This window comes from Haliotis cracherodii, unplaced genomic scaffold (assembly GCF_022045235.1).
Source record: "Haliotis cracherodii isolate W230 unplaced genomic scaffold, xgHalCrac1.p SCAF_24, whole genome shotgun sequence".
Taxonomy (NCBI): domain Eukaryota; kingdom Metazoa; phylum Mollusca; class Gastropoda; order Lepetellida; family Haliotidae; genus Haliotis; species Haliotis cracherodii.
In genome coordinates this window covers 2,954,495-2,970,927 of record NW_027266280.1, presented here as the reverse complement: position 1 = coordinate 2,970,927, position 16,433 = coordinate 2,954,495, and the positions used below count along the sequence as shown (strand labels likewise).

Here is a 16,433-nt window from a genome sequence, read left to right as displayed (position 1 = left end):
TAGGAATTTGGGAAGGAGACTCGCAAGACATTTCTTTACGATCAAACGGAACAGGTAGACGGGGGGATAAGATTCGGAGGCCGCCCGAGGACAGAGTAGGGTGGATGAACGTGTGACGGCCCTAGCATACCAGATTGTTAAACAGTCTCTTGGTTATGTTTGATCATCAGGGGAGCATATATCAATCTTTTCCACGGAGGAAAAAAATCCGCATTTATGCACAGGTGATATTTGATCAGGCAAAATGTGAATCTACATCGATAGAATCTCGACGGTGTTGACACAGCGACAGTAGCGCTATGCCGTTATGTAAGGCTTACTTGACTGTGTATCATGGTAGCGCAATACCGTTATGTAAGGGCTACTTGACTGTGTGGTTTCATAGCGATGGTATATCATGGGGGATGGAAATTGGCTGTGTACATACCACTAGTGTTTTGATTGACACCTACCCGTAGTATATATTAGCATATTGTTATATAGATAAATGTGCGTGCGTGCGTGCGTGCGTGCGTGCGTGCGTGCGTGCGTGTATATGTATGCTCTCAGCAGATTGTAGAAACTGGTATATTTTAAAGTATGTATATCTACGTATATTTTATAATGTATTCAGATCATGTAAAAATATAAATGGTGACTTTCGGGCAAACTTTGGCCAGGTGTATAGAATCTTAAAAAAAATAAATGGAGTTGCAATCAAATGTACATGTGACACAAAATTATTATTATTATTATTATTATTATTATTATTATTATTATTATTATCATTATTATTACATCCTAGACTAGTATAGCGGTGCATATGATTGAAGTTGAAGCGTTGTTGTCATAATATGTTGCTTGGGGTATTTGTTAAACCTCGTTCACCTACCTGATAATGCCGTTGTTTACCAAACCATGTTTACAATTCCTATTTAGAACGTAGAGATCACAGAACACCTGGGTTTGGATACAATTGAAAATAATTACGTTGGAGGGAGATCGATAACTGATCATTAAGCCCAGAGGAATGGAACGCAGGGCCTCTGACAATCAGCTGGAGGCTGCTGGTCAATATTGCCGCTCTGCTTTTGTTGCATAGTGACGATTATTTCGGTTTTGAAATTTTACCGTGAAGAGAGTCGGCGAGAATAACAACAGCTCCCCACATGACGCTGGCAAAATGCGCCGAAGAATATGTCCTTGATAAAATGTTAGGCTGAATCGTCCATTTCATGCTGGGCGACAACCAGACCACATTGAGATGTTTTCAAAAGACGAACGCTCGGTCTAGTCACTAGCACGCACCTGTATGTGGGGTACACCCCAAATGTCTTCTACCTCTCCCCCTCCCCGGGAGGGTCAGAACGCCTAGGCCCCCCTCCCGCAAACTAACCTTTGTTCCGCCCCTGAGGTGGTATGGTAGTCTTAGCGCCTTGGCGCAATCTAAGCAAGAACCCAACTACTCTACAAAGCCCCCATTGTAAATCTCATACAAAGCATGGGAGGTTATGCTGGGTAGGCCGTATATTGAAGACGTTGAACGCTCTTACTATGGACAATAAGAAAAACACGGAAATCAGCTTACAAACTAAACACAAAATTGTATCATATATACTAGACTAAGCATCGGATCCTAAATCCAACGCCTCTCCATTGTGCCGCGCGGTGGAATCCGTACAGAAATTCGTGGCTAGTCTTGTGTCCCCCGTCCCCTAATATCGTCAATGTGCTGGTGGGCGACCCACAGAACGCCCTATCGGCCCTCTCCTTGTTCGTATTGATAGAGATTTGTAAGGACGATGTACCCTCTCGCATTGTCACCCCCAGAACGATAATTGCAGATAACTAAAAGCAATGAGCCCATGATACTGAAACATTCCTCCCTGGTATTGCCGTATTCCAACTGTCCATGAAAATCTATCGAAATTATATCGATGTTGGTTTAATGATAAGATATTAATTTATGTATCTTGTTTTAAACATATTTTATTGTCGGGAGACCAATGCATTGGAGATAAGTTTTAAAAGTTAAATCGTCTCCAAAACGTATTCTTGTTATGCAGTTAACTATCCTATGCCAGGTTCCTGAAATGGGACGTACATATACATATCCATTCTAAATAAAGACGACTTTTTGTATATCTCCTGTAAATATCTTTCTTTTGAAAAATATCCTATTCTGAATAATTTTTATATAATTAATACCTATATGCGCAAGGAGTTTACCTCTATCAACAGGTAGGCGTATCGCAAACTGCGTCAACATCCATCCTCTACAATGAATTTTGTATTTTCCTAACAGGTTTATTTTTTCACGAAGCTTTTTTAATAGCATGAAGATTGTAGGTCTGTTCTAAAAAACCTAAAAAAACTTCCCGAGAAACAAAATGAAATGATAAAATATAGATTAACATGTTTAAACAATAGCGGTCTGACTACAGTCACTGACTCGAATTCATCTTTAATAATTCACATTTCCTCAAGGTATAGGGGAAACTTGTGTTTTTCACATAATCGCTTGCGGCACCACCACGAAAAATCAACCTGGAAAGGTTATCATGAATTTTTAATCAAACATATTTATTGCTTGCATACGCATGTTTGATTTACAAAAAAAACCTCAACAAACAATGTCATAATATGTCTGATAAAATCATACATTTACGAGGTTGAATACAGGTCTATGAAAAAACTATTTCAAACAGTTGCTATAAGTCCGTGGTGCCAGTACCAAGTACCAGCCTCGTCCTTATAGGTGTAGTCACAAAATGAGCTGTACACAAAGACATATTTTGTATTATTTGTGTGACCAAGTAATTGGAAGTATTCATGTTTCATTAAAAAATTGAAAAAGAATATTTTGAATAAAAAACGACAGATGTTATTTGTTTCTGTTTGCAGGGATGTGCATGTCGTATATGGCAAACAATCCTCTAGCCCTAGAACATGAATTAATTGTTACTATTGCAATCATTGGACCAATAGTCGTATTTGCAAAATTATTGCCTTAATAATTAAATAAACGCTTGGAAACAAAATGTTTGTATAAATCTGTTCCAGAACAAGCGTCCGTGAATAGACTAAATGTTTTTCAAGTTCATATTTTGATAGAGAATAATAACGCGTCACTAAGCAACGGTATTAACTATTAATCAGAGTTAACATTAACTGTCATATTTGACAGAACTACTAATATTAGTTATGAATAACTGTTATCTTTGCGTGTATCGTATGCTACAGTTTTGTTGTGTTGATAAATGTCTATATATTGCGTTCTTTTGCGCGTAAATGAATGCGTGTGGTTCTGTGATCCTGAAGTACTAAAACGTAAGATATTAGTTATACCGAAGACCCATAACTTTCTGAAATCATAAAATTGTCATTTACTTCCTCGAACAGATGCAACCAAGCTTGATGAATATTTCAAAATATTTAAAAATGAAAAGATAAAAATATGCAAATTTTCATTCAGAGCCATTATGAACCAACTCCTTTTATCCAGCAGTAAAACCAAACGAACTAAAAGAGACACGTGACCAATCACAGAAAAGATAGAGTTCAAACTTTGCATTTGCAATAAACATGGCTTAAAAGTTTTCATTAGAACTTAATGTAATTATAATGGGTGTTATTTTGAATAGTTTCTTTGAAGCCGTTTCCGCTCTATTGGGGGTGCATCGTTCGAGAAGCCCACCCTAGAGAAAACCTGTGATAAGTGCAGTTTAATACCTTCCTCCCAACATAGTCTCTCATAATAAATTTTAAACAGTCACAAAATATGAATAATGTCGTCATAAACATTGCTTGTTACATAGCCGACTACTTCAACTACATATCCCCCCGACATGTTGGCTGATTTTGGCGAGATACTCCCGAGTTGTAACACAGTAGGGATTGGGAAGTATTACGTGAACATTTCAATAATTTCGTTGAAATTAGAACAATGTCAAATCCAAGCAACCTCCCATACAGCTCCTCGACAAACACGTGCAGCAATTACACATGAACTTGTGTATTTTCACTCCGAGGTAAATACAATGATACATATGGTAATTAATATCATTTTGTAAATTATAACAGTTGAATGCTTTACGCCTTGTGTCGCGTTCACAATATTTTCTCGGAACGAAATGTCGTATGTAAGACATTTTAAGATAAGGTAATTGAAATTAATATGTTTTCAAAGAAAATACATTTCGTTCCAAGTCGGAAAAGTACTCCCTACAGTTGTAATTTGTTTCTTGTCAAAGGTTTATCAATATTCATACGACCAAAATTGATTTCTCTGTAGTATATTTTTGGAACCCTTCTTCAGTGCTTAACAAATTTTCAATGGTACTATTAGTCTCAAACTCGCAACAATTCCATGTCCTACGTGAATTTCACTCCGTGATAAAGCCTCAAGAGAATCAAAATAAATGTGAACAATAGTCATGTATTCCTCATATATATTTTTTATTGCCAATGGAGTTATTCCAATTTTTGTAGGTAACAACAGCTTTCACAATATGCAATTTTTCAATATCGCAAATATCAGTCTTTTCAACAGGTCCCCCTGTATAAATTCAGCGATATTTCTAGTCATTCTTGGCAACATTTCACAATATACAACATATGCACAATTTCATAAATACACAGAAGTAATATGTACACCACATTAAGTTGGACACAATATGCACTGAAACATTATGCTAAAACATAAACTGGGCACCATCCTGATAAATTCTTCAACATTTCACAGAATGTCTGTTAAATACGCAATAGGAATAAACAACAACTGCTCTCTGTACGGTAGTCCAGCAGTCACGCATCACATCACATAGGTTTCGTCAGTATAACCACCGTACGCGCCAAATCCCCCCTGATTCCAAACCATTTCGGAATGGTTAGAATATTCGTTATATTCATTATGACTGTATTCCATGGGGTCGAAGTCGGGCTGGACGTACTCAGGGTGGTCGAGGTACATGTAACTATCCATGGAGTCCGGGGGATGCCTACCTGCCATGTAGCCGAATCCCGGGGCCCCCATCATATCCGGGCTGTCCGCCATGTCCTCGCCGGGACGTAAACGCATGCGCCGCGGGTTACGGAAGAAATGTCGTCGCGCACCCAAGGCGCTCAACTGTTTCATGCGCCGTTCCTTTGACCTCCGGTTCTGGAACCAAACCTGAAAAGCAAAAATGGCAAATTAAAATCTTTGTCTCTTTCTCTACCTGGGGTGTTATACTATACAGACGCCCATACCTATTCTTTACTACATACAAAAGCATTTGTATTTTCAAAGATTCAAAGAGGCAACGCAACAATAGCTTTCATAATCTGTTCCCTTCATTATATATAATATAATATAATATAATATAATATAATATAATATAATATAATATAATATAATATAATATAATATAATATAATATAATATAATATAATATAATATAATATAATATATATACTATTTTCAGAATTATTAATAGCTCTTTGAAATTACAAATGAAAACGGTTTCGACATAATGCAAGGCTTAAGAGTATATTGATATTTTGAACTGAGATATTTTTTCTACAATTTCAATGGCTCAATAATAATTTTCCAACATGTAAACGCATTCAAAAAATCTCGTAAGTAGAATTATGCATGACTGAATAACTAATGTTAGATCGTTAATGTGTTATTCGGATACAAGTACGTCTAAATTGATCGGCGATTCAAGTCACCTTCAGGAAGTGATACAAATGAAGTCACAAAATACATAAGTGTTTTGGTGTCGAAAAACATGTTTTGTTAGTGTTATGAAAATCGGCGATGACGGAGAAGCAAATATACAACACGCTTCCAGGGAAATCCACACAAATTAAAACCATGCGTGATATCGTTCATTTCATCGAACCGTTCACAGTCTGTAATACATGGCGAGTCTAACCCTGTCGGTTTCATGCATCAACAAGATGTATTTACATAAGGAAGATATGATTTAACGAATTACTAAAACAAATACAATTGATTTTTCATGTTGATTCAAGGAACGTGTGGAGTGAGCTAGGGCAGAGGTAAAATCGACGGTGAAACGTGCCGGGTCCCCTCGTAATACGACCCGCGTTCAGGAGTCTAGGTAGAAGAAGAGTCGGCCAAACAAATGAGACAAAATTAAAGAAAAACAGTATGATCCCTGAGAAAATACACGCCTGTTGTGGCGTTATCCCGGTACTCAAGATTGTCCACTCCACGTCACCGTCTTTGGAAACGTTGTCGTAATCGGCGTGGTGTAACTATCAGAAAACCGCACAACTTTTGTGACAATGCAACAACCAGGTGCGCTAGTCAGAGTGAAATGAACTGCCTTGATTGGGCAATATAAAAACTCATGTTATTTTTATCTGCAAAGGATTGTGCAGGAGCCTCTTTGACACAGAGTTAATTATTGAACGCAATCGCCTTCTTGACATGAACTGACGCATGCAACAACAGGTGTTTTTGTGACGCCGAACAGATGGCTAAGAACTTGTCATTTGGCTGCAGTATTCGCCATTCTTAACATAAATTGGTAAAATCATCATTTGTTAATTTGGAATTCGGTGTCATAATTACGTGCTGGCTGGTACGACAGTCACTAGATGTTGGATGAACACGAAATATATCTTTGTTCCAAACATTTCTTCAGGTTGTTATAAGATATTTGATGTCAAACACTAATACAGTTAAAGATCTATTGAAAAAAAAAGTTTTTAAAACATGCTGGATAGTCATATAAAGTTCCTATTTACACACAAGAAGTTTTTCAAACCAAAATTGCCAAAGTAGTGAACCACTGCACTTTTAACATATTAAAAATAATTTTAAAAACACATCAAAAGCTCTACCAAATATGTTTCGTTAACGGAGTCCGTATGCATATATTGCAGGCGTTTCAGACGGACTTTGTAATTACCGTCACTCCGGGTTAGGCTGAACCGTCAGTGTAATATACTAGCGAGAGTTGGATCGCTTGGCTAGTCTCACGCTTGGACAGACACACAGTGCATGAATGATCGTTTGTGAATAATATAATATAAAGACCTATTTCAAAGCTATTCGATCTAAATGTCCATAAAAGTCTCAACAATGCAACTATAAAACTTCTCACATCAATTGACCATAATCTTGTCGGCATCCCCGTGCCGTTTGTTCGAATATCAACTAGGTAACAATGGAAGCCGATATTCTCACATCGTCTTCCACTATTATTATCTTTCGACCCCCTGTTCCTTTCTCGCCCTACCCTCTCGTCCCCTCCTCGACAAACCGTGTCCCCTCTCCACACCTACTTGTCCCTACCCCTTTCCCCCTCGCCCGATCTTGACCACACATCTGCCCCTCAACAATTGTCCCTCCACCCTAAGACACTGACCCCCAAAGACTCATTGACAAAGAACCCGTCATCTTTCTTATCACTGACCGTCAGAGCTACGTTTCAATTCAGTCGAAAAACCCCGACCCAAGTAATTTAGACTGTAGTGGTTCCATGGCCCCTGTGTTCAAAGCGTATTAGTTATAACACGGGGATATAGATCCATGGATATATGTTCCGATTCCAAGATAACTGAAAATTTCAGGGTAATTTTCCCATCTCTCATTCCACCCCTGGGACAAGAACACGTCAGCCTGCTGGTTCGCCAAATTGCCTCTCTGGAACTGTGCAAGATGAACTGACTCCTAATTACACGTAAAGGGCAGGCACAGACTTCACGGTTTGGTGAAGGAATGTTCTCTCAATGTAATTACAGTTCGACCACGTTGAAGCATTGCAGATAATGTATATGTTGCAGCAAAGTCAGGCTTTCTGATGACTCTACAGCTGTAGATGTCCCCAGCCACCACGACCACGAAACTGAGACAGGACTCGCAGGCTTATCACAGGGAAGACAGGAGAGGAGACAGTTTAACGGGGATTGTAATATCCAAAGTCTATCATTACACCGTTACCCGGTGTCACCTAGGCCGACCCTTTCACACACAACTACTGCCAATTACAGGTCCTTTCAACAGTTAAACTGCTGAACTGCCCTGTACAAAACAGTTGACTTCCCATTCAGATCGTTTTCAATCACTACATTACCAAAGTCTATTCATGCCGGCAATCAGAGATGACTACAGATTGGACCAAGACAAGGGTGAAGCATAACAACTGATCTGAACTCCGTACCCGGAATCTGCCGATCCTGCTCACGTAGCATCCGTGATTTCAAATCTTTTGTAATACCTCTGAATTGAATGTTTATGGGAGTGAAAATTAGCAGCCCTATGTTTACGAACCCTGTATGTCATAACCAGGTATTACCGTGCCAAGCCGGCATACATGCTCACCGGGCCGTGTAATGAAGACAGGTTTAAATATCAAATAAATGTAATTCTTAGACAAAAGCCTTTCTGAAGATGAGAGGAAAGGGTTTATCAGAGCAGCTATTGGTGTCTATTTGGTTAATGACAGTTATCCTGCGATTCCCGATCAATTATTGAGTTCCCCCACCCACGACATGCTTCCAACTACATCTTTAAAGTGTCATGCCACTCCGTCACGTGTGGAATGAGCTCCCGGCTGGAGCGTCAATTCACAATACAAATTTGCCTTTTCTTTGCAGTCATCTCGAGTTACAAACATGTAACACTGACCAGCACTTTCCTAGGGGCCATGTTGGCTCGGTTTCATAGCCGAGACCTGTTTCGACAGCGTTAATCCCAAGAATAACATATTTACACTCTCTCAGCCCATTGTCGCAGTTTCCCAGATAGAATTTCCTTGCGATTCTCTCTGCGAGAGAGAGCAGCTGAATTGGCATAGGCCATGAGCCAAACCCGCGATTGTCATCCTGCTGCCATTGTTGCTCGTTCAGCTTTCTACAGTTGAAGAAAAGGGGGAAAGGGTCTCCCTACACCACGGAACGCTCCCTAGGGCGATTCTACAAGAACAAACCCCCGCCAGTGCGTGTGTGAGTTGAGGTTATAGAATGGCTCCACCACGGAATTATTTCTGCCTGGATATGCCTTGGGGGTATTTGTTCAGCAAGCTACCCACTACGAACCCCTCTTGCCAGCCCTTGTCTTAAATCAGGCCTACACTAGGCGACAGTTGCAGCGCTTGGCAAAGTATTAAACGGCTAATCAGTAAAATTAACGCTCATCCCCCCTGTCGCATCCCCTTCTCCCAGCCCCCTCCCGGGTTAGGCTTAAAACTAGCAGTAGGGTAGCAGAATCAAGCGATAAAAGTTGGTTTAAGAATCATAAATCGTATTGAAGACCTTTTAACATTATGAGCTGCTCAGAAACGATTGCTTTGATCTCAACAATCCCGTAGTGTTAATTCCCCGCTAGCAAATAATATCCTCTGTCTTTAATAGGTGATACGTTTTAGTTGTTTAAAACAAATATCAGGACAACAGCATGATTATATCGAATATCAATACGCTGTGAAATGGGGTTTAAGACAGATATCAATACAGATTTAACACTGGGGTTTAAGCATGAACTATAGGGCATCATTGGGGCATTGCTATATACCGCCTAATGCAAGAGGGATAATGGGTTCAACATTGTCATATACCCTTTCTGAAGGGTATATAACTGTTATATGATCAGTGATCTTTACAATCAATGCCTTTCATGAAACATTACCATTATATCTACTATTTATTATCATTAAGTTCGTTATTGACAATATTTCGTGAAATTAAATGTTGACAATAATTAAAAAAAACACCTTTTAGAATAGGTAAGTCAACAATTGTATCATTCTGAGAAACAAATTCGAACCAACAGAATTAATATATAGGTTAGCCAATAATTTGCAATTGTTTGGCACTGTTGATTGGCATATCATTTTCTGGGGGGTGTATTATTTTTGAGTGATTGACATTTAAAAAGATTTCGCACAAAAACTATTAATTCATTTGTGAAATTCATTAAATTCCAATTCCATATAGGGGAGTTGATCATGTTAAACAAGGTGGATTAGGACCGAGGTGTGATCCGCGCCAGTGAGTTAAGGCAGATACACTGCCCGCGGTAGGTGGCGGGGGACTAGTATGTGGCAGGCTACGGCTGCTGCTCCAGCAGGAGGGGGTCTTTGAATGTACCCCCGTGATGGAGAGAACCATTTCGCTTCCTCTTTGTACATCAAAGCTTCAAATTGAAAACGACACATAACAAAGATAGCCCCTCACCACCGCCACTGTTCTCAGCCCGGAGTAGTCTAACTCAAGATCCAGTTGTTTAAAGTGCGATGTGAAGGTACATTATTTGTCGAGATCGTGTGTGGCAGTCTGGCTCGGTTTTCGGGGTCGTTTTACCCCTGTCTTCGCATCTCGCACCCCCTGTCGGGAACCACAATGGCCCCTGGGGAGACTCCGGGAGGAGGGGTGGGGTTTCTAAATGTGCCAATAGACCTCAACTCGGTGGGGGACATTTTCAGTGCACGGGTCGGCAATAGATGTCTCTTGCATCTTTCTGTTAAGTCTTTGCATCCTTGGAAACAAACTTGTTACCCCTATATAACTACATCCAACATGCCCTCTTCAGTTTCTTTTCCGCCCTGCGTAACATTCTCAAAATTCAAAAAGGTTCATCGTCTTTTCGAGATATCATATTTATTACCCGTCACGTTTTCTTGTTTATTTTGTGTCTGAATGTGTAAAGCCGATGTGTAAAATAGTAATAAAATTAACATATTTACCAAATACACATTTTACGAACATAAATCCACAATGTTTAATTCTCAATTTCGATCTTAAACTAAATTAACGCGATGTATCGTTAAATTTAATCCGAAGAAGTTCTTTTTTTCCATACGTGGACCTTCCCTGTTCGCTGATACATTCCAAATGGCTGCAAACAGCACTTCGTTATACTAAGGAGTGCCTCTACCGACGAAACTTCTCCACCTCTGTATTTATGTTATGGTTTCGTATCCGAAAAGGTGAAACCTTATTCGCATCTTGCAGCCGTGGTTAGGAGAACCATTGCATGCGTGAAAGGCTAGCAACGCTAGGCGTAGGATTACAAAACAAAGACAAGTGGGAGACCCATGATTCTAGGCCCTTCTCTTTGAGGAGGGCTGAGATCAAAGCTGGAAGGAATATATCTGGCGATAACACCGTGAGAGCGGTGACAGGGGATGAGGAGGGGGAGCAGGAGGGAGCGTTCGAGTTGAAAAGGTGAGGAAATCCCGAGAACAAGGGGCAAAGTAGTTCCAGCGGAAGAATAAAAGTATCTGAAGATGTGTGACGCTTCAAAGAGAAAGTTGACCCTGTTTCACATGGTAAAATGTTCAGATGGGATTTGTACACATGTCCTACCGGTAAGATTGAGAAATAGTCAAGCCTCTTGACGTTGCTCCGCCGTGACCTACTTTGGCAAAATGGGTCAGTGTTGACGTTTTTTGTTCCGCTGGTAAGCTGATGTTTGATGTTATGGCTAGCTAAATCAAGATATCAAATTACTCCGAAATGAAAACGTTCTTTAAAGTATGGAGCTCAGTTTGATTTTTTTACCCACTTTTATTTATTTTTTACACGGTATGAGAACGCTGACGTCACGAACCAGACATTGTAGTTATCATACACGGAATATTCAAATGGCGATCTTAGGGGAAATGCAAAAGTTTCCCTTCCCCCTCCCGTCTCAGATCTGGAGGATTAACTAACTGCCTTGACGGATCAGGGTCCCGCTCACAAACGCCAGCTAAAGACACATTCATATTCAGTACGACAGACGCTCACCGGCGTCGAGTAAGCGGACTCAGATGCTGGGAATTAAGTGTCCTAAATGCTTCAGTTACTGGTGAAATGAGAACTAGAGACCCTGGGGACCAAACCGCGCGGTCTCAGCTTCCACGCGAGTGGGACCAGTAGCGTTAGAAAACCATTTATTAACGATCTCGCAGCTCTGGCCGAACCGTCGGCAAACGTTGTGGCAATGTTATGCCTGGAAACCAAATCAGCCGGCCATTACGCTTCAAACTTGCCAATTCTGTTACCTACGTGTTTGTAGTTTGTTGACGAACGGCAATTCTATTATGGAGGTTCTGTCGTCGCCTTTCAAAGGGGAATGGCTGTAATTGATAGACAAATGCGCACGCGTACGGCGATTTACTCCTCTACGCCGGAAAACGCTCCGCCTAAGTAGTTCTGTGTTGGTAATTTCTCCACACAAGAGAAATCAACTGCTTTTTAATTGCGAATTGCCTTAAAGAGACTGACACACTGTTCTACTCAGAAAACATAGGCAGTCCGTTCGATTGTGCATGAGATAACACTCGTCCGGTCCAGCCAATCAATACTCTATCACCACTTCAAACAACGTTCTGATTGGAAATATGCAAATGAGGCTCTGCTCTTTAAGAAGTGTTAAAACGAAAATAGAAAAGGAAAGAGCTTTAAGGTTTTAAGACACCTTGGCGGCATCTCAATTTAAAACAGTCTTTGGACATTACTGAAGTTCACCTATTCGAAACCAGGATAATTGCTGTTAGAAAATCTGAGAAAAAGATACTAATGCGAAAGTTTTTTGGTCTCAACCGCTTCAAATCCAATTCTCGTGTTTGAGTTATAAATAAAATTGACATCAAGTACAACACCATTTATACTGGAAATTATGTGTTGAACAATCCGCAAACATCTGACAACCACTCGTTAAGGTCATTCGTTGATAAAGGAGAAAGACATGGTATTATTTCAAAATATATGAATAATTTTCACATTTGGACACGCTGCAAGATGTTCATCAGAAACCTTAGCAATGAAAATATCATGATTAATACGGAAAACAATGGTAACTGACATGATGGCAAGTCACAACCGGATCTGGAAACCGAATAAGACACGGTCTTGTAAACAGGCCGTTAGTGGAGAGGAGAGAGCAAGAAATGGCGGGAAAGGTCAAAGATGTCGTCTGTTCGGCACGCTCAAGTCTCATGTTGCATAGCCAATGATGGATCCTGTATCTAGCCTTTGTCCGGGAGGTAGCCACGGGAATCGTGTTCTAACACATTTTCTAAAAAATATTTTTGTTCATTGACCCCTCAAGAGAATTTAAGGCGACATCGAACTGAGGTAATTTGAAAAACAAAGATGGCGGCCGCCTACAAGCAGATATGCTCCGATGGACTTTCCGTCTTTCATCATGCGATATGACGATTGGAGAACAGCGACTGCGATGGAATAATAGAAGAACTAGAAAATATTATTCAGGAAAATATTTCAAAGTCAGTGAAATTTACATGATGATGCATTCTGCTCATTTCCATGACACCAAGTTCAATTGAAACTGAAAAAATTGTATATTTTTCTAATTGCATTTATATTGCATTAATTATAGTTTCCTCCGCTCAGGCTGATCTGGCCACTTTAATGAAATCTCTTGAATAGGTTCAGTTCCATCAATATTTTACCTTATCCCGTTCCCGCCCTTCAAACCCTCGACTCAAAAGAGAAAACATTGATTTATTTGAAGGCCAAAAGGTCAAAAACGTCAATTCTTGTTTCTCCACAGAAGAAAAAACACGACTATTTGAAAGAAACCCCTCTAGCGGTGACCAGCGCGATCAGAGAGAAGACACATAAATGCGATTTCCCTCCCAAGGGCATATGGGGATCGAACCCGTACGAGACCGACTGTCTCACGTCAGCTCTGCTCGACCGCCGCAGGGTAGAAGCTAATCGAATCTCTACAATTCTCTGGGAAGGGGGGATAACTCAACTATGTTCGTGATTTGCTGTTTAAACGAGTCATTATTTTGGAATCTGTGTCAGCGCTAAAGTATTAGACTGGAAATGATGTTTGTAACTGAAGCAGAACAGACAAGAACTAGATTTCTGTAAAACTTTCACATAACCTGCCCAGGAACGTAACATCAGATATCTTCGAGTGACGTACACAAGCTAAAACCAAAGGGCTTTATTCTAAAGGGCAAAAGATGAGAACATATTTTATTTGCAAATTAGCAATTTCGACATGGAATGTCAGCTACTTTTTCCATGACAGACTGTCCGGTCAAAGGGGTGTCATTCGTTTCAGTGTTGCCATGGCGACAATAGTATGACCGTTGTCTCGAGGGGAATAATTCGATTTTTCGCTGGATGGTTCCAACAGTCGAGTTCGTCCGTCCCGCTTACAAGGCAACAGACATGCATTGTCCCTTCATTAGCAAACACACGGGGCTCTCTCAATGACAAACTCCAGCTAACAATACATTCATGAAGTGAAGGATCCCCCTGTGACGTTCACCAGTAGGACAGGATCGGTGGAGTCCATACCCCATTTATCGTTGAATAACTTTTACCAGTTCGACCCCTCACACAGCACAGTCACCCTGTCAGTCCATGCAACTGGGAACCAGACTACAGCTTCAACCCAAGAGCAATATATTTGATCTTAAATATATCCTGTGATACATCAGTTATATTTCATTTTTTTATTCCAAACAATGTTACATTCACAATTACAGTTTAAAAAAAATATAATTTGACTTTTAAAAAAAATTCTTATATGATAAACAACATATTTGAACGTCGGACATCGTTACCGCAAACGCCGCGCATTCGCTGACCCGAGTTGTGACAATACGACGGCAGTACAAGCAATTCGTGCTTTTCATGAAAATACTTGAAATTCTCCTCCTAAAAAGTTGAATGCGTCAAGAAAAGATCCCTTTCTCAACACCCCAGTTGCAACTGTGACAAGATGTGGAGCTACCCAACACCCTCGCGAACTGTCAACGGCGGGTTGCCGGTATTTTAATACCCCTGGTGGAGTAAGCGACACCCTATATTGGACATCTCTATATCACACAGGGATGCGAATCCGCTAAACGATTCTGTAACGCCGTATACTTACGACAAAAGATGGAGGGCTGAGAGTGAATCGCTTCGACCAGAGACCACATCCCTTTTCATCAAGTCATGCACAAACGTTGGAAGAGACCCGAGCTCTACCACAGCTGTGACTACGAGGCTGGCAGGATTATAACACGTTTCCGCTGTGCAGTAGGAACGGTTTACAGAAACCAAACTCTGTTTAAAAATGTTGAAGCGTGTGTTAGTGTTGAGGGCTTTGAAGCAAGAGCGGAGCTTGTGAGCCAGGGATGCGAGACAATGACCAGAGGCAATTTGATAGGAAATATACAACAGCCTTTGGGTCCATATGTCACACTCGCCTCGTGCACGAGAGTCGGCACGGACCTCGCGTAACGCACGTGCAAGGCGTGAAGTTACGTTGACGCCGGTTGTAGTGCAAACCCGTGCATGCCTATCCAGTGTTGGGAATCTTGCCGTAAAACAACACAAACATATTCGCACACATTCTAAAAAGGACATCAAAGGGCCAAGACGGGAATACACGATGTTTCAATCGCCGTTCCGAGTCGTTCGGAAGCGCAGGTCTGATTTATAACGCATAGTATTCCTCTGCTCTGGTCGTATGTACCTTGCAAACTAAATATATATGTTTCTGCATATACCCATGTGGTATGTGGAAACTGCAGACGGCCATACAACCTTGCCCTGAGACGGCGTTGAAACGGCGTTATCCGCATACACATGCCGTAAAGGGGTCTAGATGTCGTAAACATGTTCGATGTTTCACATGGAGGTATGTACGGGCCATGGTGGCAGGATTTCGGTGCGTCAAACTGGTTGATTGGTTTTCTATTTGCCATAATGACTTCCACAACGACAGGAACTATTTTTTTCAAAATCATTGCGTGAAACATTTCAGTTCTGTTGCATTCAGAACTGTTTCCATAATACATAGAAATAATTAATGGAATTATAAAACGGACGTGGTCTATTTTAAAGGAGATATTTCATTAGGTCCTGACATCATTAACGTCAGTGATAACTCCGTAAGCAATTAATAAATCTGCCAAAGTATTAGAAACACAAAAGATGTAAGCAGGCATGACCGTGAACGCTTCAGTCAGATTCACATTCAAAATACTTTCACATTTAACCCTACAAAAGAATCCCAGTGAATAATTTAAAAAATCACTACTCCTTGAAATCCTATTCTGCAGTGAATACAATAAACTTCTAGTTAATATTTCAATAAATAGAATTGGCTCTACAAGCATTAAACAAACGATTGCCACACCTCGTCTGATCCCGGGGTGACCCCGTACGACTCGCGCTGGGAGAAGAATAGAAATCATATTGTTTATTCAACCCATGGTAACTTCGCTACATTAAAAATGTACGTTAATAGGCATGCGTTTCAATCTTCATCTCTTGGCATCTTGTTATAAACTATATTGTACAATACTGGACGCTGTACTTTACAAATGTGAATTAATGACCTTTATAAACCAGAACCTTCATAAGTGAGGGTATATTCATTTTGCAAAAATCCATATCGAAACTATATATTCGTTTAGAAAATACCATCGGGTGAAAAGGACATGATTTCTACAGAACATCGAGGTGAACAAATC

General features: G+C 40.4%; 1 protein-coding gene across 2 annotated transcripts in view; it reads right to left on the bottom strand.

Moving 5' to 3' along the window:
* LOC139472333 (LIM/homeobox protein Lhx5-like) overlaps positions 1-16,433 on the bottom strand; it is a 57,483-nt gene that overhangs the window by 19,264 nt on the left and 21,786 nt on the right. For both annotated transcript variants that reach the window (XM_071254786.1, XM_071254788.1), the window contains exon 4: positions 4,984-5,152. In XM_071254786.1, coding sequence (XP_071110887.1) covers positions 4,984-5,152 — 169 coding nt within the window. The remainder of the gene's footprint in view (positions 1-4,983; positions 5,153-16,433) is intronic.